Source organism: Fusarium vanettenii (assembly GCF_000151355.1).
Source record: "Fusarium vanettenii 77-13-4 chromosome 7 genomic scaffold NECHAsca_46_chr7_1_0, whole genome shotgun sequence".
NCBI classification, from domain to species: Eukaryota; Fungi; Ascomycota; class Sordariomycetes; order Hypocreales; family Nectriaceae; genus Fusarium; species Fusarium vanettenii.
Genome location: NW_003315842.1, coordinates 67,274 through 90,918, shown reverse-complemented (window position 1 = coordinate 90,918; position 23,645 = coordinate 67,274). Strand labels below are relative to the sequence as shown.

Below are 23,645 nucleotides of genomic sequence, written 5' to 3'. Positions count from 1 at the left end.
CCATGCAGCATGGCACAGAGGACGAATCAGACTGGCAGCGAAGGGCTTCGTATTCGCTAACATGTGAGGCCCAATCTTGGCTGAGCTGACAGAGCCTGACACTAACTTTAACCAATAAAAGTCATATTTTCAAGCCCCCAGCGCTTCGCTTGAGGTCCTGCAGAAGCTTAGGGCCAAGCACAGGGTTGGGTGAAGATATGCCTCGGCCCAAAGACTGCCTCACAGTTTCTAACCTACGTTCTACGTGATCAGCCTCTTCACAATAGCCAGCAGGTGCAGTCAATGGTCTGAACTTTCGCCGTTTGCCTATTCATTGTGTCTTACCAGCCTGGTATCTCGGCTTGTTGCCAAGCATGGACCGCTACTTGAGCCGTATGTCCACCCGCATCAAGAGGCGACTGAACACACATGATAAAACGGCTACGGAGGCAGGAAATGCGGTAAAGAATGGTTCAATGTCTGGCTTTGGATCACTATTTGCTTGCTTTTTAATCAGCCTAATCTCGCTGATGAGCATCATGCGCCGACGAACCAAGTCCAGGCAGACTTGACAATCCAACTGACGTCGGAACTCTCAAACCGAGCTATAGCCGAACCATCCAACCAACTAACACCTGAGTCGACGGATGAGGTACCTGATCAGCTTGGGTCTGGTTCTGGAGGCCAAGATGCTTCTCCCACCCTTGTACTTGCTTCAGCCGACACAAAGGCGCAGTCTTCCAATCCAGCCCCCGAGAGCTCCGATGCTATCTCGAGGCGCACTCTATGGCAACAGGCGTACAACAAACTGTGTACAGAAGAGGACTTTGACAGTAAACTGCTCCATTATGAGAAATATGTCCTTGCCCACGCAAACGTTGCTGCGAGCGGTACGCGTTGATATAATTATGAAGCTGGGTCTAGCAAGCTAACAAGATGGCCGGGACAGGAATCAAACAAACACCACTACCTACCTCATACCTCGAAGCAGCCAAAACCAATCAGAGTCTAATTCAGGAATGGGTCAGGAAAGAGCTTGACAACCTTTCAGAGAAGCGAGTCGTCATTGTCAGACAGGGAAAACAAGTTGTTGTCCGAGACAAGATTTACGAAGTCATCAAGTTCATTGTCAAGTACAAAGACCTTGTCAAAGCTGGCGTGTCCGCGGATCCGACGGCTGCTTTGGCCTGGGGTGGTGCTATGGCGATAATACCGGTATTCAATGTCGCCCTTCAAGATTGGACTGCCCTGCTGATCATGATCTAGTTTCTCCAAAACGTGTTCCAGCAAGATGAAGATGCAGCCACTGGGTTCGAGGATATTTGCTTCCTTACCCTGCAAAGCAACGTGGTTGAGCACAGGCTGAACGAGTTGCGCCAAAGTGAACAGCGCGTATCCTCTTCCCGGCCTACAGAAATACAGTTCACTTACCGTGTATCAGACACAACCCAACGACCTCCTCTCTTCTAGAAAGGATGGAGCAGGAGATTGTCAACATTTATGCAACCTCTCTTCGTTACCAGATCAGACTTCTGGTACACTATCAGCATGGCTCCCTTGTCCGTACTGGTCGTGATGCCGTGCAAGCAGACGCGTGGAATGACATGCTGAAAGATGCAAAAAACGCCAACGCAAAGATATCGGGCGGCTTCACTACCCTCGGAAGCGACATGGCCTTGTCCGAGCTTCCGGCCATTTCAGAGGGTGTCAAGGCTCTTCGTGAGCAGATGACGGTATTGATTCTCCTGTGAGTGTTGGAGGGAAGCACACTAAACTCGAGTAGGAAATCGCAGATGATACTCGACTTGAACAGCTAACGTGCGTTGGTGCCGCCCTCTTCGACTCCCGAGAGGTAGAAGAACACGGTGGTTACCTCGAGGGCACCCCATCATTCCCTAGAAAGCCGTTGCGTCTCCCCTCAGTCATATTCTCCAGATGATCAATCCAGTGATGGCAACAATACTGCAAGTACTGCGGAATGCACCTGTCGACAACCGCGGGTGCTAGATCTTCGACGCGGCCGCCCGGATGTTGAAGGTCGCACATATCCTGACAAAGACCAGCCTTCATCAAGTCGATGCACTTTTCCAACATTCTTTCATGGACCTTTTCCGGATATACCTGAAAATCAGATGGATACTGATCGCTCAGAAGGAACTCGCTGAAAGAGAGATGAATCAGTGTTAATGAACCGTTGTCCTGCTCGGGAATGTTGACCACGGCACCGAATGCAGCGACTTGCTGTTTGAGGTCTTTTTCTCCCTTCGAGATAAAGCGACTCAGTGAATCTATGGATACCGGCCTGAATAGAATGGCGATGGTTCTTAGAATTAACCTGATCTCGTCTGCTGCCTTCTGTCTCTCTCTCTTTAGCCTTTTGCTATCTCGCCTGACGTGATGGTACTCCAGAATCTTCTTGAATATATGGACTTGGTGCCTATTAGTCTCTCTGAACTCATCGTCGCCATCTAGAATAAGCTGTAGTCGGCCGTCGAGATCTTCTTCGTCCAGCTTATAGTCAAGGAATCGGCAGGCTATAGAAGCACATAGGAATAAGCCCCCTGCTATCTTCCTCAGCCTCTCAATTTTGTCGACGTTTAATTAGTCTTTGGGCCATTGCTGAGTATCGGTAATTCCTGACAATATGTGTTTGAGAAACTTGGAAATGTTATTAATGCCGATCTCCTCGACTTCCTCTGTAGCGTGTAAGCTGTGACTATCCCTGACATGATTCTGACTGCTAATCCTTTCTAGATGGGCCGAACGATAGAGGCCTTGAAGAATTGTCTCGAAATACTTGGAGATGTAGGTCTCCTTCCGGCTAGTGACCAGGATCCGCATTTGGACCTTTGGCTTTCCGAGGTTGAGGTTCATAAGAAGTTGAAGAATGTTTCTGGCGTTTGAATACTCATTAAGAGCATCTATGACGATGAGGAACCGGGTGGGCGAAGATAACTCCTCGTCAAGGGATAAGAGAGGATTGCGGACGAGTAAGCGAAGCTGCTCCCTAGGTTTCTTGTTGTCGATATTGGGACTGACTTGGATCGCCTTCGAAATGTGACTCCTGAGTCTGGGTATAGTAGATGCTAGGTATCGCGCGATAGTAGTGACAAGATTTGTCCCTGAGCTTTGGCTCTTATTGTTATTGTTGAAGAACTAACTGGCTCTAAGTACGAGAGATGAATGCGGAGGTTTTGAAGTGGTAAAAGGCTTCCGTTGCTGAAGGCGTTGAGTAATGGTTAGGGCGATACTGGACTTGCCCGTACTAGCTAAGCTATGAAGCTAGAATACGAAGGGAGTATCTGGATCTTCTACCCAGCTTTGAATCATATTTAGGGTCTCGATCTGGGTCATCCACAAGTTCCTGCGGGAGAAGTTCTTGGGTTGGCTCGAGGCACTCAGTCTGATGAGGCAGATGCATGTGGCGATTCTGGCGATGAATCGCCTCCAGAAGATGACAGAGGTATTTAATTTCACTGCCCGTGTATCAATCCTGAAAAGGACTTTTGTTAACAGTTGACAACACAGAAGGCTGATTGTCCTGACCTCCATGCGCTTGTCGAAGACGCAAGGCCTTTCCTACACGAGAACCGTTGGATCATTGAAAGGGCTCCAATGCAAATTTACGTGTCCGCACTTCTCTTCAGTCCTGGGCGAAGCATCATACGCAGAGAGTTTTCATAGTTTATCCCTCCGTGGATCAAGGTCGTGAGCCCACCGAGGCAGGTTTGGAACCCAGAGCTGTTGGTCTTGGGAGGCTCCGAAAAAAGCCATCTAAGCTTCGCATTTTCCCCAGATAGCACGGTGCTTGCGTCAGGGGGCTACACTGGACCCGTGAAGCTATGGGATGTTGCTACAGGCGTCGAACTGCAGAGACTCGAGTTTTACGAATCCATTCGTTGCATCGCGTTCTCGAAAGACGGCAAACAGCTTGCGCTTGGAGGGGTGCTTGGATTCCTTTGTGTTTGGGAACCCGGTTCGAATCGCACGGTAAAATTCGAAGGAGCTCATTTCTTTCATGACCTGGATGTAATCGCGATTACTCCCAAAGGCGATATGATTGCAGCAACGGTTAATGCTCGTCGTCTTGGGCTGTGGTCAACTACAGACAGCTCTCAGAAACGCACGCGCGACCTCAAGGGCGAACCTCACGCAATACAGTTCGCGCCAAATGGGCGAATATTGGCCATCGTGGTCAATATATACCACAGACAACATTGCATCCAATTATGGGACGTTGCTACGGATGAGTTGAAAGACCTGCATGTCGGTACGGACAAGGTCTGGGACGTCGTATTTTTGGATGATGGAAAGACCTTGGCTTCAGCAATCAGTGGGACTGTTGTGCAGTGGGATACTGAAACCTGGCAAGAGTCCTTCCGATTCTCTCTGGCTCGTCAAGAGGAGTGGGATGATATCAAGTCAGTTGTTTTCTCGCCAAATAATGCTCGATACATTGCTACTCAGCTGAAAGAAGGGCCCCGTTCGATTACACCTGACGGCGACAGGGAAGGAGGTTGGTCGCTTCGACATCACCAAGGGTTCTGAAAAATTGTCTCTTTCCCCAGATGGCCGATACATGGCATCAATCCCAGCCCAATTCCCCATGCCAGCGTGGGGGACTCTAATTCATCTGTGGGCTGTGACACTCGGCACTGCTTCCGGGGACGTTAGCGACCAGGAAGTGCGACTGGAAAGCCATTTCGCCTCGGTCTATGGCCTTCAGTTTGTTCCTGGAGCTGACAATTTACTTCTTGTTCAAGGAGGAAGCAAGAGGGAGCTCTGGAAATGGAACGTGGGTGGTGACCTGTCCAAACAAGTTTTGCCACCCATGGTCGGTTCATCCCAGACCTCGATTTTCGAGACAGGCACATGGCATAGTGTGTCTCTTTTGCAAGGGGACGTTTCCGGGCTCGTCTTCTCGCCCCTCAAGGACCGAGTGGCCTGGCAATCAAAAAATAGTGAAACCATTCACGTGTGGGACATTTCCAAAGGGACCCATCTTTTCGAGGGGATAAAAGTCCAAGACCTGATACGCGAAATTCTCTTTTCTCCGAATGGCGAATTTTTATCATACATTTCGCGCTTGAATGTGGATCGTTGTCAGGTACATCTCGTCAAAGTGGCAACAGGACAAGAAATCTGTGCCTTCACCATCGACACGTGGTTGAATATTCACCAGTATTTAAAGTATTTACAGTATTTACAGGTGAACTTTGCTGAAAATAGTGAGTCGATTGCGGCCTTTGGATACGGAGGTTCCCATCGCCCATGGGAATATGTCGTCCGCAGCACTTCCGATGGGGAATTGATTGGGTCTCTGAAGATACATGAGATCCACGCGATGATTGGATTCAATGCGGCCATCTCACGCACTCAAACTTTGGGAGTCTACGCTTCATTCGGGTCTAGAGATGAGATGCAGTTCTGGAGGCCAAAAGGGGAAAAACTGGCGGCACTGGATTGCCGGCTGTCGGGCGAGAAACTTCGATTTTCTGACGATGGCTCTCGCATTGAATCTCAAGTCGGAAATCTACTTGTTCCTCGGTTGTCGCTCCAAGACAAAGGCGCGTCACTACCAACACGACAAGGAGTACCTCACGAGTGCGTCCTTGCCCATGAAAGGTGGATCACTTGGGGTTGTGACACTTTTCTTTGGCTCCCCCCGGGCTATCAGACCAATAGGTTGACGATCAAGGGGGGAAGGGTTGCTTTTACGACAGAAAAGCGTGGTGTTGTTTTGATGGAGCTTGATCTAAACAGGTTATCGATCGGAGAGCGATGGACGAAGTTAAGATTTGAAGAATGAAAGAGGCAGGCGATAGAAGGAATTGTTTCAATCAATGGTCCCTTAAGAGTTACGGTTTCATTTGTTAGGTGGTGGCCGCGGGTCTACGTAACATTTCTTTTATCTTAATCACACCAGTTCTACCAGTGATTAGAACTATTCTTTGAAATCCAACCTTGTAATCTAACCTTGGCCATCATGATGATATTCTCAAGTACACGGAACATCGTCTGCTCCTGGCCCGGAGTTTCAGACTTGCATGTCCTCTCATGAGCCGATACTGATCACCGGACTTGCGGCCATTACCCACTAGACAGGGGGAAAACTCCGGATCCCTTGACTGCAGAGTAGGTCTGCCTGATAACCTACTGCTCACCAAACGCGACACGAAAACAGTGGAGTCAAAACTCCATATCACCTGCTGAGGTCGTGCGATTCCGGAATGAACCCATAACAAAGTCTGATATTCGTTGTTAGGCTCTAATACTGTCACGTTTTGATGACTGTGTTTTTTCCTGTCGTTGCTGACGGTCTCTCGTGGACTTGCCATTGCAGATAAGATGACATTTCTCTATTTATTCAATATTGCATCTCTCCCCGTTATGTTTCATGCTCTTCACTTCATCTCTTCGTTGTGTAGCATTGATATAGGACCTCACTCTTCCCAATACTTTATACAAGACGCCATAAATATGGCCCAGCTGAACCAGGGTCGCCTTCTCACTGACGACGCGAGCATGAGTGAGCATGGACTGCATCGTTCAAAATTTGAGGAATGGGAGGATGCCCTACGCAGTCCAAACACCGAAAGTGGCGAGTATGAGTGGTGGTACGCTGACGGGCACCTGCAAGATGGCTGGTTTCTCCAAGTAGCCTTCTTCTACAACTCCGAAGGTGCCGGTACCAAGGCAGGACTCATCGATCTAAACATTGCCAAGGACGGGGAAAAGCTCTGCGACTTGCACAAGAGATTTAAGCTGTCTGCCAACTTGGATGTTGGCAAGGATAAATGCCATGTGCGATTCGAAAAGAGTTCTTTCCGAAGCATTGATGGCTTACGGAAGTACCACATCCACGTCGACCCGGACGAGATGGAAGGCTTCGGCGCCGATGTCACCATTACAGCAACTACCCCCTCCTATCGCCCGGGCACGGGTCGGTGGGATGTGGACGGCCGTCACTTCTCTTGGTTTGTGGCTGTTCCTGGCGGTCACCTCACTGGCGAAATCATCACCAACGGCACCAAGACGAAAGTTGAAGGAAACGCCTATCACGATCACAACTGGGGCAACGTTCCGATGGAAAATATTCTCGACAACTGGCTTTGGGGGCGCGCTGACGTACATGGTCTCACTGTTGTCTCGGCGTCGGTAAGATTTCGTCAGGACTGTGGCAGTCGAGAAGTCCCGTTGCTGTTCATTGTTCAGGGGGATGAGGTTCTGGTGAATGCGGTCGATGAGCAGCTTGTTTGCCTAGAAGGGGTTAAAAGACCCCATCCAGTCACCGTCAAACCGACAAGCACTGATTGCATTTATATCGTTGACTCGGGAGGAGGAGGTGCAGCGGAAGTCCGATTCAACGGCCAGAACAAGGTGGTTGCAACATTCCCATACCCAACCACCTCAAAAGACTGGGAAACATGGTACACGAGGTATGCGGGACTAGTGACAGTTAACATCGTCGACGGCGAGAAGCGTATCCGCACATCCGATCTGGGTACGTTGGAGGTTATGGATTTCTTAGGCCGGAAGATGTAGGCTTCTGACAGTGGGAACACTGGTCCATATTTCTAAAACATCAGATTTACTGGGAGACTCTTACATAGTGTACTAGTATTACTTACGGTATAGGCATACTCGAAAGGAGATTTTTCCCACGGCGGAGCAAGCCATGGCCTCTGGTTATGGGCTGGGTAGGCGGAAGAAACGCCGAAAAGGCACGTGGCGAGAGCAAGAGAGTTCGAATGCATCGTGAACCAAGAGATGCGATAATACTTGACGTGATAGATCAAAGAATTAATATCACGGTGAGTAGAATGTAGACAATCGATTCCATGAGGTTAAATATACAGGTTATCCAGTGTATGTGCCCATTGCAAATTGCTTAACGTTATACCTCGGGCTTTATAAACGTGCCGAGTTCATGAACCGGACCCCGAAAAGAATTACACTCCGAAAGTTTATTTCATACCGACGCGGCTATGGTACCCTCGGTAGTCTACGTAGTAGAGCATACTACGGTTGCAAGGGTAAGTAGTGGCCATATCTATACCGATTGGAAGCTCGCTCTGGTGTCACAACGCAGTGAAGGAGTGACTGTGTTAACATCGGGCCATGATGTTATGATGTGTTGAAGATCTGTTCTTTATTCTAGTTGCAGCCCGGCCCTTAATGGGTTAACTGAGCCCGAAGATCGTGACCTTTAATAATGACATGTGTCCTTTTACCACAGGTAAGAGATGTATTAGATGAGAAGATCATGAAATCGACCGAGGAGGTCGAGCTGCTATGTAGTTACATGCTACTGAGTCAGAATCGAGGTATGATGCTATGACGTATTGATAATATGTTCTGTGTTATAGTTGAAGCCCGGTCCTTGATGGGATAACTCAGTAAGAAGATCGTCACTGGTACCCTCTGGGAAAGAGTTACGCGCTTGATAATTTGGTAACATGAACATAGGATGACTAGTTTATGCTTTGGAAAATGGGTATACTGTTACCAAGACAATCGCTATGCAAGTAGGTTGCTAACCTGTTGGATAATACATAGATGTACACTATAACAAGATCTTGTACTGCGAGTTACAAAGCAGAGTAAATCTATTATCTCTCTTTGAGTTCTTCTTGACTGCTAAGAGAATATTTCCAAGGAACTTTCCCCAAAAACGGTTCTGATGCCAATATATAGCTAAGGATCAGTCCTTGACTAATTCTTGGGGAAACATTTTTACCCGTTAAATACCGCTGAACATGACCAATCGAATACAAGTATCTCCCTAGAATATAACCCATTCGAGTCTCCCAAGTTGATAGCCGCGTCGCGCCAGCAGAGCGCAAGAAATCCGCCTCGAGCGGTTCATGTCTCTCAGCATAATATTCATCAAAGGCGGTCTGAAGAGCTGCCACATCTGGCTTGGCCTCTGCACATATCAGCGCCTGTAATCTGTTACACAATGACACCACATCCTGGACTCCATTGTTAAAGCCCAAGCCAGAGTTTGGGGTAAACTTGTGCCATGCGTCCCCGACAAGTATGATACGGCCATTCCAACTGACGTTCTTGGCAATTCCCTCTTCCAGGTCAGTCATGCCGACGATGGTAGACGGATCTTCGAGTGCATCTTTCACTGTCAGCTTTTCATTGAGAGGCCAATGCGCAAAGCTATACCCAAAGGAGCGGAGAGCCTTTTCGTCGTAGAAGGGCCTATCGTTGGATGGCTGATCAAGCTTCTCGTACAAGAATATCCAGCCTTTGTCACGGCCCGTTAGATACATGATACTGCGGTCCTGGCCCTGTGTTTCGTAACTATCTCCTGGCTCCGAGGGGCGATTGAATGATGCCCAAAGGCACTTGTAAGTTGATGTGAAAGGGGACTCGGGATCCCAGGTGGAGGTGAGAGACGACTCGGCTTGGAGAGCACAGCGGCGCATTATCGACCGAGTTTTGGAATGAGCGCCGTCTGCACCAATGACAACCGACCCCGAGTAGACACTCCCATCTGTACAAGTGACATCCGTTCCCGTCGAGGTTATGACAATGTCGACAAGCTTTTTCCCCGGAAGATAACGAGTTTTCGCATCATCAGGTAGGTTATCATAGAGAACTTTGATCAGGTGAGCGCGGTGAAATGCTACAAGAGAGCTACCATGACTATTACGGAAGTTAGTAAGTGGAAGCTATGGAAAGATTGTTGGGGGCTGTATTTTGGATCGGGAAATGAAAATTGGCTTCAGCCTCCGATTTTCTTTCTCCGTTCCTGCTCACACACAGAGTCTTTCTCTGATATAAGGCTGGCCAAACGTAGGTGGAAGATATAAATCACATACTTGTCCTGCAAAAGACTCAAAGCATAGGAGCGCTTGAATTTGTGCTTCCGCTGGTCAAATCCCTGCGAATGATGTAGGAGGGGGGCGCCAATTTCTTCAAGATGTCTCCATAGACCGAGTTGGTGGAAGACTCTCAAGTTGTGCGGACTGACAATAAGACTAGCGCCAACATCCTCAAAGATGTTATTTCGCTGCTCAAGGACAATAAAGTCGACCCCAGCGTGGTGAAGGGCGTGCGCCGCAACTATGCCAACGGGTCCGCCACCGACGATGATGACTCTAAAAGAGTCTGTCGACATTGTGCGACGGTGTAGCTTTGGAAGAAATGAAAGATGATCTAAAAAATTCCTTCTTTGGTTGGTCGATTGGATTGTCGTCGTATTCCATGTTGCTGAAGAGGATGCTTGCTTGTATTTAAGCAGGAAACATCGTGCCCTTGTGAGGCCTGTACGAAAAGAGGTATCACGCCATCTGCCAAGTAAAAGACGTGTCTCGGGGAAGCTAGCCAAGCTGGTCTGTCAAATTTACCTTGCCGTAATTACCGGATGGACTCTTGCTACGAGAACTGTGTAATCTGAGTGCATCCGCCTCATAAGGTGCCAGCTGAGTGGTGCCTCATGGCCGTAGCTGGTCGCCTGGATATCGGGACATAAAGACAGACCTAGTTTCATCAACATGAACTTTTTGCACAATTCTAGACAACATAGCGGTGATTCTAAAGGCCAAGAAAATTTTTGTATCTATACGCTATGACAGGTAGAAATCATAGCGACTTGGTGTTTACCAAGGTACGACTACACTCCACACGTTACTTCTGAGGGTTTGACAGTGGGCATAACCCATGGAGAAACAGTAAACCCTCAGTGCAGTGTCATACACACCCCGGCTTATTCACAGCTCTCCAATCTATAGCAAAGTAAATGGAAACGCCTATAACACCGATCTAATACCAATTGCCTCCTTGTTTACCGAGATAGCTTCTTCCAGCGCCTGGTCGACCTGCTCATAGCGGATTAGAACCAACAAAGACAACTGGGGGGGATCTCAATCTTACATCGTGGTATAACATCCAGTTATGCTCCGGCTTTGAGACATTCTCAATACGGCCAACGATCTCTTCCTCTGCAGACGCAGCCTCGCGGGAGGTCTTCTCATGGGAAGCGGCGATGTTATCCATGGTCTGGTAAAGAGCACCGTAGTAAGGTGACCTCACGCTGTCAAAGAGCTTAAGAGCATCTTGCAAGGTTCGAGTCGAAGATGCAGCCCACTGGAGTGCTCCTACAACTGTATGAGCGTCTTCGAGAGCAAAAGCAGCGCCAGCACCAAAGGCACCGGATAGAGGATGCGACGCGTCTCCTATGAGAGCGATCGAGCCATATTTGATGACCGAATGCAATCTCGTTCCCCCAAAGTAGTCAAATCGCTTGACATGAGTGACGAGGGAAAGAAGTTGCTGAACCGGCTCGCAGTATTCTTGTAATCTTTCAACAAAGTTGGCCACGCTGACTTCTCTTCCCCAGGTCGACCGGTCCCCGTCATCGGCCTCCTTGATCCTACATGTGATTTCCCAGTCATGGTTATCCAGAGGAGTTGTGTAAACCCACTTCCCCTCAGTACCATACCAGAACACAGTCGCTCTAGAAAAGCCATTTATCTGCTCGACGTCTGACACTTTGACTACTGCTCTATAGGCAGTCATGCCTGTGTAGTTGACGGAATGGTCGGGAAAGGCAAAGCTTCTGACGGCCTGATAGTTAAGACGAAGTCAGCAGGGTGGCTGTAGATGATGATATATGATTTACTCACAGATCGGATACCGTCAGCACCGATTAAGAGGTCTACTTCGCTAGTTGAACCGTCGCTGAATATGAGGCGGAGCTTCTTACTCGGTAAACGCTCGACGTTTACCAACTTCGCTCCAGTCCGAATACGATCCTGATCTACTTCCTTGAGCAATGCCTTCTGCAATTTGCCTCTATGCACTCTGCAGGGAGCTTGGTGAGGAGCGACGTGTGCTGGTGGATGCGTCTGCTTCACAACCACTCCGGATCGTCCGTCCCTGAAAGACGCATTCATTAGCATAGTTTACCTTTGTGAGAAGTGTCTGACTCACCTATACTGGTTGTCGTGGCCATCTAAAGGCCTGAAGAAGTCGCCAGCTCCAAGGTGCTTGGAAGCTCCGAGTGTCTCCAATAACTTCCAAGTGCTGCGCTGTAAAGTAATACCGGTCCCGATTTCGCTGATGGCTGGCTTCTGTTCGTAAAGATGCCAGTCGACGAAGGGTAGTCTGGCGAGCTCAATGGCGGCTGCAAGGCCTGCAGGGCCCCCTCCGATAATGGCAACTTTGATGCCCTCCGCGGGGCACCTTGAAGTCGACATGTCGGTGATCTGTTAGATCAGTAGTGCGAGGCCGACGAGTTGGATAGATGGAGGTGGTTGTCTCGGGAGCTCCATCAGTCACATTGGTGACATGGAGTAGCTCTCTGCCATGAAAAGATGATCGGGGCTATTATGATGCTTTTCCGCACAACTGACGAGTTCCAAAGGCCTGACTTTGCTAACGGTCTAAACCTCTTTCTGTCATGCTCGGGTTAATGAACCATTTAGAGCTATGGGATCCACCTCAGCTAAAAGAGATAAGTCCAGGGATGTATTGCATCATTCACTAGTGATAAAAATTCAACCTCTAGCCTTCTACCCCAGCTTCTTAGCAGAAAATCGAGAAGGTCGGGGCTATGACATGAACGCCCCGAGCTCTTTTACGCGTACATTCACAATCTTGGTCTGGCAATCACGCAAGAGCAATTGGGAAGGCCGGGCCATGACATAAACGCTCCGAGGTGAGTTATCCCTACATTTGGAGTCTTGGTCCCACGATCACGCAAGAGCCACATGGTCTAGCGCAAACAACGCCAATTTGGATCCTCTGAAACGCAAGGATTCAGTGTCAAGTCGAGTTTACCTCCAAGAAGAATGGTATGACAGGCGCAATTGCTCAAATAGAGTCTCTTCCCACTATTTGCAATGAGTCAATCCCGACTTGAGAACAGAGTTGATTGTTTTCACGCCAACAACGGTCAATTTCTACTTTCACTATTGCTTAGACATCCTTACCATGTCTCTGCCTCTGAAAGAACACCGGGTTTCGACCAATCCTCAAGGTGATAGTGACGGTTTCGATTCTCCTGACTCCACTGGAAAGGACATTCTTGAATTCGATATCGAGGATGAGGTCTTGGCGCTCAAGACTCACCTAGTGAACAATGTGAGCGAGCCTTCTCCCCTTGTTGCCGGGCTTAGCACTTACACCAAGCAGGCAAACGACGAACTTGGATGGACTCCTTTCCACTGGAAGCTTTTCTTTCTCAATGGATTTGGCTATGCCGTGGACTCGCTGTTGACCATGGTACAGGGTGTTACCGGAGCACAGGCATTTCGGGAGCTCGCCACTGCGTCTTCTTACATCAATGCAGGAGTCGTAGCGCAGAATGTCGGTCTCCTCGTGGGAGCACTGTTCTGGGGCTTCGGCGCTGATATTCTCGGAAGACGGCTGGCGTTCAACCTGACGCTCTGGATCACTTCTGTGGCCATGGTGGTGGCGGGTGCAGCACCTAATTTTCCCTTTTTGGGAGCCTTTCTCGCGGTGTCTACCTTTGGATCCGGTGGAAACTTGATCCTTGATCCTACAGTTCTGCTTGAGTTTCTTCCAGGTAACAAGCAATGGGTTGTCACCGCTCTGGCCGGGTGGTGGGGTTTTGGGCAGTCCATCACAGGATTTGTCGCCTGGGGTTTCATGAGTATGGCAATATCTTTGCTCCAGATTGACACGAATGCTGACTCCCTCGATAGCACAAAGCCGCTGGAATTGTTCCGATGGCGATGACTGTGGGTGGTCTAACAATGCTGGCTGGCGATACACCATGTTTACCTGTGGCGCACTTGTTTTTGTTCTCTCGATACTCCGTGTCACGGTAGTTCGCCTCGTGGAGACGCCCAAGTTCCTCCTCACTGCTGGGCGAGATGTAGACTTGGTCAAGTACTACCAGGATCAGGCTCGCAAGTACAATAGGCCCTGCTCACTCACATTGGAGAAGCTGGAATCATGCGGGCAGATCCGCTTGACGCAAAGGGAGGGAAAGACGTTCATCCTCAGCGACATCAAGGGACATGTGGAGGGCCTCTTTGTCTCGCGCAAGATAACCTTGAGCACCATTTTGATCTGGTTGTCCTGGGCCATCACGGGACTGGCTTATCCGTTGTTCTACGTGTTCTTGCCGTAAGTCAATCTCGCTCTCTTGCATAGGGGACAATACTGATCGAATAACAGGGCGTATCTCTCAACTCGAGTGCCCGGTAAGGCCGTCTCACAGTTCGAGACATACCGAAATTTAACACTGACAACTATTTCTGGAATCCCCGGGTCACTTATTGCTGGCTACCTCGTTACGACAAGACTGGGACGCAAGTACACCATGGTCATTGGCGCCCTTGCCAGTATGGCTCTCTTTTTTGGCATTACCGGGATTAAGACTGATGCCCAGAATGTGGGCATATCATGTGCTATCTGTAAGTCAACAACCTCTACTCGCGAAACAGGAGTTGCTCATGCTGACTTTGCACGCTAGCTTGCGGTATCAACATCTACTACAGCACTTTGTATGCTTATACCGCCGAGGTCTTCCCCTCGGCACATCGCGCGACAGGGAGCGGGATCGCAGTGGCCTTCAATCGGCTCATGGGCATCGTGTCGGCCTTTGTGGCTTCGTCTGGCAATACTGCTACAGCTGTTCCGCTTTACGTATGTGCAGCCTTATTCGGTGGCTTGGCTTTGATCTCAGCTTTGTTCCCCTTTGAGCCGAATGGGCGCCGCAGCTCTTAATCCATGCCTTTTTAGCAAGGCATGGAATATTGAGCGGGATGAAACAATGTGCAAGGATTGTAAATAATAGAGACAAGAGTTTACCAAAAAAGAGAAGAGACCAACTACTCGTTGATAGACTGCTAATCTATGACTCTACGTCCTTGTTTCCCTTACTCCACTAATTCTTAACGCCTTTGAGGCTATACTCACCATTATCGCAATATCTATCACCATACGTCTCATCCCCTATTTTTCCCCAGTCGCAGCTTGTGATTCTCGCAAAGCCCTTCCCGAAATAGTCACCCAGTCGCAGGTCCTTCTCGGGCTGACACCTCTCCGTATCGTTGCTCAAACCTGCCGAAAGGATCAGTTGAGCCTCGTCAGTTCCGTCGCTGCCCTAGTAGCCCCCCCCAATCAGCCACCACTCCTGTGGCTTCGGATCCGGTTTCGGTACCAGTGGAGATACCCGTGTCTGTGCCAGATGAGGTCACGGCTTCGGTTGGTACAGGGGTAGTCCCCTGTCCGTCAACCTGTTGTTGATGAAAACCAAGGTCATTCGTTGTTTCATGGGGTACAGCACAAATCTGCCTAGGCCTGAGGCACCGAACAATGCCATTCATCATATATAGTTCCTCTCGCCCACCCTGCCAGTCCCACCATCTCATCTCATCTCTCACGACTCGGTCACAAAAGAGTACTCCACTATGCTAAGACTTTCCCCCTGCGGGGTACCTCTCAGGATTGACACGGGTCTCCTCTTTCGGCGAAAGAGGCCCCAGCGATAGAGATGTAGGCCATGTTGGGTCGTTGCACCCTTATGCTAATATCCTATCCCCTCGCCGGCGATAACATCAACTCTATCAAGAGTAACATAAGGAATCCCAGCTCCGTTCTGTCCCTGTTCAAGCTCTGGAGGATCGTTGAGCCATATCTTCTGGATCCGATCTGCACTCTCTAAGAATCTCTCACGAGCTTCGGTGATGTTGACATGGCTACCGTCAAGGGTGACGACCGAGAAGTTGCGCTTCAAGAACTGTCCATCTACCATGACGTGTTCGATATTTCCAGGATGTGAGTGGAGAATGATTGCAGCGACCGGGTCTCTCCAGCCTAGAAAGTTCGCTGAGGGCGCGTCAAACACGACAATATCGGCTTTCGCGCCGACTTTGAGAACACCAACATCATCGCGCCCCATAGCTCGTCCGCCGTTCCGGGTCGCCATGAGAAATGCTTGATTGACAGACATGGGGCTATTAGAGGGAACCTTCCAAGCTTGAACGATTCCGTCTGTGAGTTGTTTCCTCACAACCTGAAGCCATGTTCGTGCCTGTGTAATAATGCTAGAGCTGAATGCAAAATTGGTGTCGACACCGAGAGCTGCCTGGTCCTGGATCTTGTAACCATGAGGGAAGCCAATGCCATAATGCATCTCGGACTCGGGAGTGATAGAGACATAGTGATTATGCTCTCTCAGAAGGAGAATATCCTGTGTAGTTATCTCTGTCCCATGGGAAAAAATGATTGGAATACCTATATTAAGCAAGCCAAGCTGGTTGAGAAGTTGGGGACTATTGAAAGCTTTAAGAGACGGTTAAATGCAATTCTCTATGACAAACTTGGGTAAACAAGCTTACCAAAATGGCTCCCGCCTAAGTAATGGGTTGTTAAGGCACTGACATTGTAATCACTGTAAAATAATGTTAGTAGGGTAGATCTAGTGGAAATGGCAATAACAAACATGGCAAGCTTAATTATTTGTCGTGACTGCTCCTCGGACGCCCTGTCAAAAAGATCATAACCAATTGCCATCTCGACGGCGCTGTTGTTCCATGTGTCTTTCTCGTATAGATCGCGGAAGTTGGCCAGTTGCTCCTCGACAGAAAACCCATTGGACAATTCATGGAAGGCGTAAGCCCACCATATCCTCAACCCAGAGTCCACGGAAGCTTGCAAACTTGCCCTCGAAGTCTCGTTTGAGAAGGTACAGTGAGCGTGTTCCAAGATTCCTGTAACTCCTGCATCGATAGCGTCGTGTAGGCCGATAAGCTGCGAGTAGTATACATCTTCGGCAGTGAACCTTGTTCCTGCAGGTCCATGCTCACTCCATTGCAATACGTAGTCAGCCAGTGTCGAGTTTGACCCCAGAGTCTTGAATGCTGTCTGCCATCCATGCCGATGGGTGTCAATGAATCCTGGAGACAGAATCTTTCCAGCTGCAGAGACTATTTCTGTGCCTGTTGGTAGGCTTCGGCTTTTGGACGCATCGTATATCGCCGAGATCTTGTCTTTCTCAACAAGCATGGAGTAGCCCTTCAGAACCTTGACATTATGGTTCACTTCGTCGTATGAGATTATCGTGCCGCCCTCAAAGAGGACTGCTGCCCTGGCGATGGTAAAGAGGAATATGGAGGCAGTGAGGAAAGAAGTGCCCTTCATTATGATAAGCTAGTAAAGAGCTTCAAATTTGAGATGCACAAGTAGTAATATGGGAGCGAAAGACGTGGGTTTTATACTCAGATGCGTCCAGTATGCGACCGCACAGAGTGACTTATGATCACATTGGATCGGCGACGGGATAATGCGGCCCTGTAGGTAGAGTTTACTGTAGAATACCAACATCTTTCTGTGGGGGATACGGGGTATTTCGATCATATCCGAGGTCAGCTACCCCGGTAATGCCAAGCTAACGTGTGCTTGGCGGCCCGGCTTCTCCTTGCTCTCGCAGGTAACTCACATGCGGGGTGCCAACGGACGGACACTCTGGGTGCCGTGATGTGGACATTTACGGACATGAGGGAAGCCCGTGTGTCCGAGAAACCCGGCATTCGATCTTGAAACATGAACACAGTGCAGCAGTGGCGCCATGCTGGTAGAGTCATTTTGGAGGGGGGGGGAGAGCAAATCCACAGACCGCTCTATGCCGAGTTTATTGACTAAAACTCTCACAAATTCGATATTACCCCATCGATGCCGTGATTTTGCGCCATCCAATTGCATTAGCTGGGTTCGGCATGTGAAAGTATTACTACTAGTCGGGTGCCATCCCACCTGACTAATATCATTCAAGTATGGATGTAATCACTCGTGTGTGAAGTGGACGAGCATCTGACAAATCAAGGTGATTTCTGCCGAAACCGAGATGCCACTGCGAAGGATAGTTCCTATGCACGTCCCGGGCGGTGGGTTGCTGATCCTCTGCTGATGCTCTTGGCGGCTAGTGAGTACATATCTAGCCCCTACTACCGCTCCTTCCACTGGCCAAATCATGGCTCTTTACTCTGATTAGAAGCCATATTATCGCTCCCCTACCACCATAGTCCATCATGCCTCTCATTGCCGTATTCGGGGCTACTGGAGCCCAAGGAGGCTCTGTTGTGGACCAATTGTCAAAGGATCCACGGTGGGTTATTCGGGGCATCACGCGTGATGCCAACAGCGAAAAAGCAAGATTGCTAGTATCAAAGGTATTTAGTGATGTTGAGTTTGCATCCTTCAGCCTCTTCATAATTCATTAATAGGACTTTTAGGGAGTACAAGTCGCCAACGCCGACATGAACGACGAGTCTAGCCTTGTTAAAGCACTCCAGGGAGCAGAAGCCATCTTTGCGGTGACTGCGATCACGTGGGAATCTATAACCCAACTTGGGGTAGAGGGTACGGGCGAGCAAGAGATGAATCAGCTTATAAATGTGGCCCGCGTGGCTGCAGAGTCACCGGATTTGAAACACTTTATCATAAGTACGCTACCACGGTCTTATGAGATCTCGAACGGACGCCACAAGCTACCACACTTTGACTACAAGCAAAAGGCCATTGACTGGATCAGAGTCAACACACCGGGTCTTTGGGCGAAATCGACAGAGTTCTGGGCAGGGTGGTACGTATCAAACTTGCATACAATGCCATTGATGCAATTTAGAAGGCTGGTGGGTAAACTTCGTTGCATGAAACAAACTGGAGCTAAATCATATGCTAGCCCATGTCAGAGGCGCATGTTCTTATGCTCCCGGCCTCATCTTCGGTGGTTCTTCCCATCGCTGGCGACTTGCAGACCAACTGTGGTATTATCGTTGATGGCATCTTGACGGCAGGTTCCAAGGCATTTGATAAGATTGCCATTTGCATTACAGATTATTGTCTCTTGAGAGATGTGGTTGCCTGTTTCGAGCAAGTCACTGGCAAGCCGGCAGTCTTCGTGGAAGTTTGCGAGTCGTCCTGGCAAAAGCTCTGGGGCCTCTCTGGCTTGGGGTTTGCTGCTCAGCTTCAGTTTAGCAAATCGCATTCTAACTGGCACCATTTTGAAACCGACAGGGTCATCACATTGGATGACCTAGGGGTGAGGGAAAAGTTGGTGGACTTTAGGCAAGCACTGGCGGCAGCAAAGGAAAAGATCCTTTGACGTAGAACACTCCCTTGGTTCTATCAAACTTGATGAATATTCGTGCTCACCGCCAGGCTTTCATGAAACACAGTCTTTTTCCGTTACCGAAGTCTGGAAACAAAAAGTGAGACGTTAGAACACAAAGCTTGATATTGTTTTCTTCGCCAATCATGTCTCGCAGCTCCAACTGAGTGGCTAAAACGATGTGCTCGAGCGAGCGGTCTATCTGCTGCCATATCGGTTTTGTGATTTGAAAAGTGTAGATTACTTTTTTATTCCAATATACGGAACGAATATACCGTTGTTAGCTTGTCATTAGCTTCTGCGAGTAGCCTTCTAGTACCTATAAGTACGTCCAACTCTTAGTCAGACATATAGCCATTTGGTCCCCATGAATAATGAGCCCAGAGTCGCTCATCTCATTTTGCGTGCCGAAAATATTGACAGCTTCCCTCCATTGAGGCCATTTACGGACGAAGAGTTTGAAGTAGCACTTGTGGTATCGCCCTCTTTATATTGTAGGTATTTTTTCATTCATTCATTCATTCATTCATTTATTTACTCAACCTTCTTGGTTGGAATACACGCACTAATAGACGAACTAGTTATACACGCCATGTTTTACCGATACTACGGATATTCGTGAGATAAAGGGTCACCAAGGTATGCGCAGGATATCGGATAAGGCTATCAATGCTGATATTTTTAACAAATATGGCACATAGTGAAAGATAAGTTGATAACTGCCTGAATGGCAAGAAGCCAACGCTTGGAATTCCCAAACTGCTTAGGCCCTCCTCCAGTTTTCACGCAACATATCCTCAATCTTGACCATCTTAATATCTGGATGCAAACGATTCAGCGCCCTCTCATCTGGAAGGTTCAGCTTCCCGGCCACCATTGCCCGCTCCAGTCCTGCCATGAGAAATTGCATGAGCTCTTTGGGGTACAGCCCGTATGAAGAGACATGTGACGGCAGTTCTGTGATCTGCGAGGCCTGGAGCTTCTCGATGGAGTCGTACTCAACATCAAACCAACAGCCTATGTTTGACTTAGTACTCTGTGCACTTGCCTTTCGTCGGGATACTAACGTCGGATTTCTTGTGCCAGCTTAAGGAATTCATTCCAAGTAGCTTTATCTCCTGCGACAATTGTTTCTTCCTCCCACTTCTTCATGTCCAGCGCTACTGCAACAAATCTGGCCACGTCGTAGGTGTAGGTGAATGTTACGGGATCATTTCCCGTTCCCGGAATTCTTGCAATTTTGTTTGCAACATCGACAGCAACCAAGAAGGTAGGTAGATGAGTCTTGACATGTGGCATTCCGTAGTAGTCAAGGAAATAACCAACGGTGAAATAAGTCCACTCAAGGTTCGTGCTCTTGAGTTGGTCGATGGCAGCCAGTTTGTACTTGAGCCAAGGCATATACTCTAGCATTCTTAATAATGTTAGCCGGCTGGAGTCGTCTTGGGGAAACCGAATAACTCACTCGCTCAACACAGGTGTCCCCCAGTTGCTAGTAATGAAGCGTGTGGTCACAGCAGAATTATCCGCAGCTAGGATAAGGTTGGTTTCGGCAGCAATTGCGGAGTCATCCGTCAAGCTCAGACAGGAAATAACGACGTGTATCTCATTATCCTGTAGGAGAGCCTGCAAGTGTTGGACATGGTTGTAGTCGACCGCGATGAAGGGAACTTGCAGGTCTTTGGTATGTGGGGGTGGTGCCTTGCAACAACACACTTGGTCAGTTTTTGTCCACTCAGAACTAACAGGGGGGTGGGGGGGGATTACTTCGCGACCCAAAGCAAAAACCTGATGTTTTCCTTCGAGACTGAGAACCTCTGTGACCGTTCGACCAAAGTTCCCCAAACCTCCTGCAATGGCGACGTTGACCATTTTTGTTTCTATTAAGAAAAAGAAAACCCCGTTGTAAAATAGACGAAGAATTGATCAAATTAATGCTTCTGTACGACAGGCTTGCATCGAATACTACTATACGTGATTGGATGGCTCATATATACATCACCAATGAGCTGGATTGATTAGGTTACATGATTATGATTTCCAAGGCGGGATGCATTGTCTGGCTCCACTTGACAACAGCGGTGAAGGTGGGATGCACGACCTCACGCTAGATGACAAAGATGAGGCGGGGTTGATCCACTATCACAGGTATTTGTCAGGCGGGATGGGGTGTGTTCCATTCCAGACATTCATTCATTCAATCTTCCTTCACCAAACGGAAGCCTTTGATCAACGTGCTGATGCTTCATCTTCACGGAAATAACTCATCACCATGTCCCACAGATGCACCTATCCAGGATGCAATCGCGCCTACATCCGGCGAGAGCACCTCAGACGACACGAACGGGATCACGCTAATGCGCAGCCATACTCGTGCCATCTTTGTCCGTCCAGGTTCAACCGCAAGTCAGACCTGATCCAAACGCCCACCTACCGAGACGGACTGAAAGACGGGCTAACAAGACAATAAAGGGAAACTCTCAAGCGCCACTTGAATGAACTGCACCAGGAACAACCATCAAATCCAAACAAATCGCACCAAGAGCAGCCTCGCATCTTTGACAAGGGGCCGCCTCCATCATTACTCACCAACGTCAGTCAACATGTGCACCAGAGTCGCCATATTGACAACTACTTCATTCGGCTCCATCCGAAATGGGCAATCCTACACAAAGCGACGTTCCAGTCGTGCCCTCAACCACCCGAGTTAGTCCAGGCAGTAGCCATGGTTGGGCGTTGGACCGAACGGTTAGCTTCGCCTGGGTCCAGAATACAGGCTGAATCTGATCACGATGTGCTTATGAGGTGGGTTGATATCAAGCTGGTGAGTAACAGCCCAACCATCTGAAAGGCATCCCTTTTAGATGATCTGGTGATCAAGATTTACTCCCTCGTTGGGTACCTAGGGCTCTAACTCTTGAGCGGGGTGAAATTCTCATCTGCTTCCGTCTTTTTCTAACAATCGCCAGCTACCCTTGCTAAGATCATCATCCTCGACCACAAATGTCTCATTGAATCCGCTTCCTGATTCGCTTCCTATTCTTCAAACCATATTCATTATAGTTGCCTTTTGTGCGTTTCGATTAAAAACCTCATCGCCTTTCGCCATGACAAATCTTTGGTATCTCGTTGAAACTCTTAAAAACCTCGGCGCCTATGAGCAACTGAAAATTGACAAAGCGGTTCGCTCTGGAGAGGCTAGAAAACAGGAACTCGTCCGAGAACAATATCAGCGGTAAGTAATAACCTGCCTTCCTACCGCGTATATAGTCTTCCCCATCTCTTAAATTGCGTCACTTCTCCGCCATGAGCCGAGCCCATCGCCCTCTTCCTCACCCTCTCACGCCCAGGCTGCGCATGGGTTTAAGCACTGATCGCCGTTTACTCTTCGTTGTACCATACCTTTATCATCTAGGCCCCTAATCTTTGTATAGGCTTGCTCTCTTCTCTTTTAAACTGCATCTGCTTCTATGGTCCCTGTTCCTTAAAACGCATCCAAAGTTCAAATTATCGGATGCCTTAACCCCGGCAATGCTCAAGGTGCGCGTACCTTGCCCGCCACAAATATGGGACAGCCCTTTCTTCTTATCACCCGAGAAGGATAAACCTTTTACAGCCCAAAACTTGAGTGGCGAAAATGGTGGCATTCTCGTGAGTGACCTGTTTAATCGGGCGGTCAATCAAGGCGACTTTGCTGTTCTATCGCCGTTATCTTCGTGGGATTTCGAGCTTGGGATATGCTTGTATATGTTTGCTTCCAAGCAGCCTTCGCAGTCAAACACAGAGCTTATGAAAAATATCACGTTGGTCTTAAATCCTAATAGACCGGACGTATAGTTATTTTGCAAGCTCTATCCCAGTTATGCCTAATACCTATACTATGTGATAAAAACGGCATAGCCCAGGACTACATAGTATTTTGATATTGACCGACGAGCCTATGCATGCCAGAGGCATTGTGAATCATTGAAAATGGATCTCACAGCCGAAGGTCTCGCCACTCACCAATTCATGTTCGGCCATGCAAGCCTCGACAAGCCGCTGGTCGACTTTTTATAGAGGTTCTATACCCTTTCAGACGACCGCGATAATGCCAACGCTTGGGCAATGTGCTTCACAGAGGATGGCGTGATGAAGAAAACACGTGGGCGCACTCTCGATGAAGCCGAGTGTCGGTATCTAGTGCGTCTCATCAAGTCGGGGCGGAGACACTGCCGACGACTCTAACAAATGCTCCGACAGATAACGTTCTGGGTGTCGGACATGCTGCTAAATTGTCCGCCTCTTCTCCACACAACACCCTGGCCAAAAGGCCGAGACGCTATCTACCATTCATGGTTTGAGAGAATTGAGGAGACTACGGAACCTGATGACACAAGCTACCTAGGTTAATTATGAACATGATTCACACCAAGGGAGAATCCAAGAAAACGAAAACCACACCGATTTACGTTTCCAATCGTCCTTCGTCTTTTTTTCTATTCTCATCTTTCCAATATTTCGCCATGATCTCCAAGGTTATCAAGACTCTCAGTCTTGTTCCCTACCGAAACGACAAACAAGG

General features: G+C 48.7%; 9 protein-coding genes across 9 annotated transcripts; 5 read left to right on the top strand and 4 right to left on the bottom strand.

Moving 5' to 3' along the window:
- Window positions 1-353: 353 nt before the first annotated feature.
- Window positions 354-1,918, top strand: NECHADRAFT_82205 (uncharacterized protein; the record flags this gene model as incomplete). Its single annotated transcript, XM_003041452.1, has 6 exons — window positions 354-440; window positions 497-869; window positions 971-1,194; window positions 1,246-1,360; window positions 1,450-1,712; window positions 1,793-1,918. The coding sequence occupies 6 exons, from the start codon at window positions 354-356 to the stop codon at window positions 1,916-1,918; spliced, it is 1,188 nt and encodes a 395-aa protein (XP_003041498.1).
- Window positions 1,919-2,623: 705 nt separating this feature from the next.
- Window positions 2,624-5,788, top strand: NECHADRAFT_82204 (uncharacterized protein; the record flags this gene model as incomplete). Its single annotated transcript, XM_003041451.1, has 7 exons — window positions 2,624-2,684; window positions 2,734-2,784; window positions 3,151-3,181; window positions 3,316-3,442; window positions 3,664-4,495; window positions 4,548-5,086; window positions 5,189-5,788. 7 exons carry the CDS (start codon window positions 2,624-2,626, stop codon window positions 5,786-5,788), a joined length of 2,241 nt encoding a protein of 746 aa, XP_003041497.1.
- A 671-nt stretch (window positions 5,789-6,459) lies between these two features.
- NECHADRAFT_82203 (uncharacterized protein) lies at window positions 6,460-8,374 on the top strand (the record flags this gene model as incomplete). The annotated part of the gene is made up of 7 exons (XM_003041450.1): window positions 6,460-7,137; window positions 7,195-7,483; window positions 7,618-7,793; window positions 7,839-7,848; window positions 7,984-8,015; window positions 8,219-8,306; window positions 8,349-8,374. 7 exons carry the CDS (start codon window positions 6,460-6,462, stop codon window positions 8,372-8,374), a joined length of 1,299 nt encoding a protein of 432 aa, XP_003041496.1.
- Window positions 8,375-8,591: 217 nt separating this feature from the next.
- Window positions 8,592-10,114, bottom strand: NECHADRAFT_82202 (uncharacterized protein; the record flags this gene model as incomplete). Its single annotated transcript, XM_003041413.1, has 2 exons — window positions 8,592-9,639; window positions 9,816-10,114. 2 exons carry the CDS (start codon window positions 10,112-10,114, stop codon window positions 8,592-8,594), a joined length of 1,347 nt encoding a protein of 448 aa, XP_003041459.1.
- Window positions 10,115-10,818: 704 nt separating this feature from the next.
- On the bottom strand, window positions 10,819-12,194 carry NECHADRAFT_44307 (uncharacterized protein; the record flags this gene model as incomplete). The annotated part of the gene is made up of 3 exons (XM_003041412.1): window positions 10,819-11,562; window positions 11,622-11,874; window positions 11,929-12,194. The coding sequence occupies 3 exons, from the start codon at window positions 12,192-12,194 to the stop codon at window positions 10,819-10,821; spliced, it is 1,263 nt and encodes a 420-aa protein (XP_003041458.1).
- Window positions 12,195-12,930: 736 nt separating this feature from the next.
- Window positions 12,931-14,694, top strand: NECHADRAFT_44393 (uncharacterized protein; the record flags this gene model as incomplete). Its single annotated transcript, XM_003041449.1, has 5 exons — window positions 12,931-13,080; window positions 13,132-13,612; window positions 13,665-14,091; window positions 14,143-14,381; window positions 14,441-14,694. 5 exons carry the CDS (start codon window positions 12,931-12,933, stop codon window positions 14,692-14,694), a joined length of 1,551 nt encoding a protein of 516 aa, XP_003041495.1.
- An 802-nt stretch (window positions 14,695-15,496) lies between these two features.
- NECHADRAFT_44376 (uncharacterized protein) lies at window positions 15,497-17,112 on the bottom strand (the record flags this gene model as incomplete). The annotated part of the gene is made up of 3 exons (XM_003041411.1): window positions 15,497-16,254; window positions 16,311-16,363; window positions 16,415-17,112. The coding sequence occupies 3 exons, from the start codon at window positions 17,110-17,112 to the stop codon at window positions 15,497-15,499; spliced, it is 1,509 nt and encodes a 502-aa protein (XP_003041457.1).
- Window positions 17,113-17,999: 887 nt separating this feature from the next.
- NECHADRAFT_82198 (uncharacterized protein) lies at window positions 18,000-19,075 on the top strand (the record flags this gene model as incomplete). Its single annotated transcript, XM_003041448.1, has 3 exons — window positions 18,000-18,140; window positions 18,204-18,602; window positions 18,653-19,075. 3 exons carry the CDS (start codon window positions 18,000-18,002, stop codon window positions 19,073-19,075), a joined length of 963 nt encoding a protein of 320 aa, XP_003041494.1.
- A 769-nt stretch (window positions 19,076-19,844) lies between these two features.
- NECHADRAFT_44399 (uncharacterized protein) lies at window positions 19,845-20,953 on the bottom strand (the record flags this gene model as incomplete). Its single annotated transcript, XM_003041410.1, has 4 exons — window positions 19,845-20,098; window positions 20,149-20,485; window positions 20,558-20,760; window positions 20,824-20,953. 4 exons carry the CDS (start codon window positions 20,951-20,953, stop codon window positions 19,845-19,847), a joined length of 924 nt encoding a protein of 307 aa, XP_003041456.1.
- Between the last annotated feature and the right edge of the window lie 2,692 nt (window positions 20,954-23,645).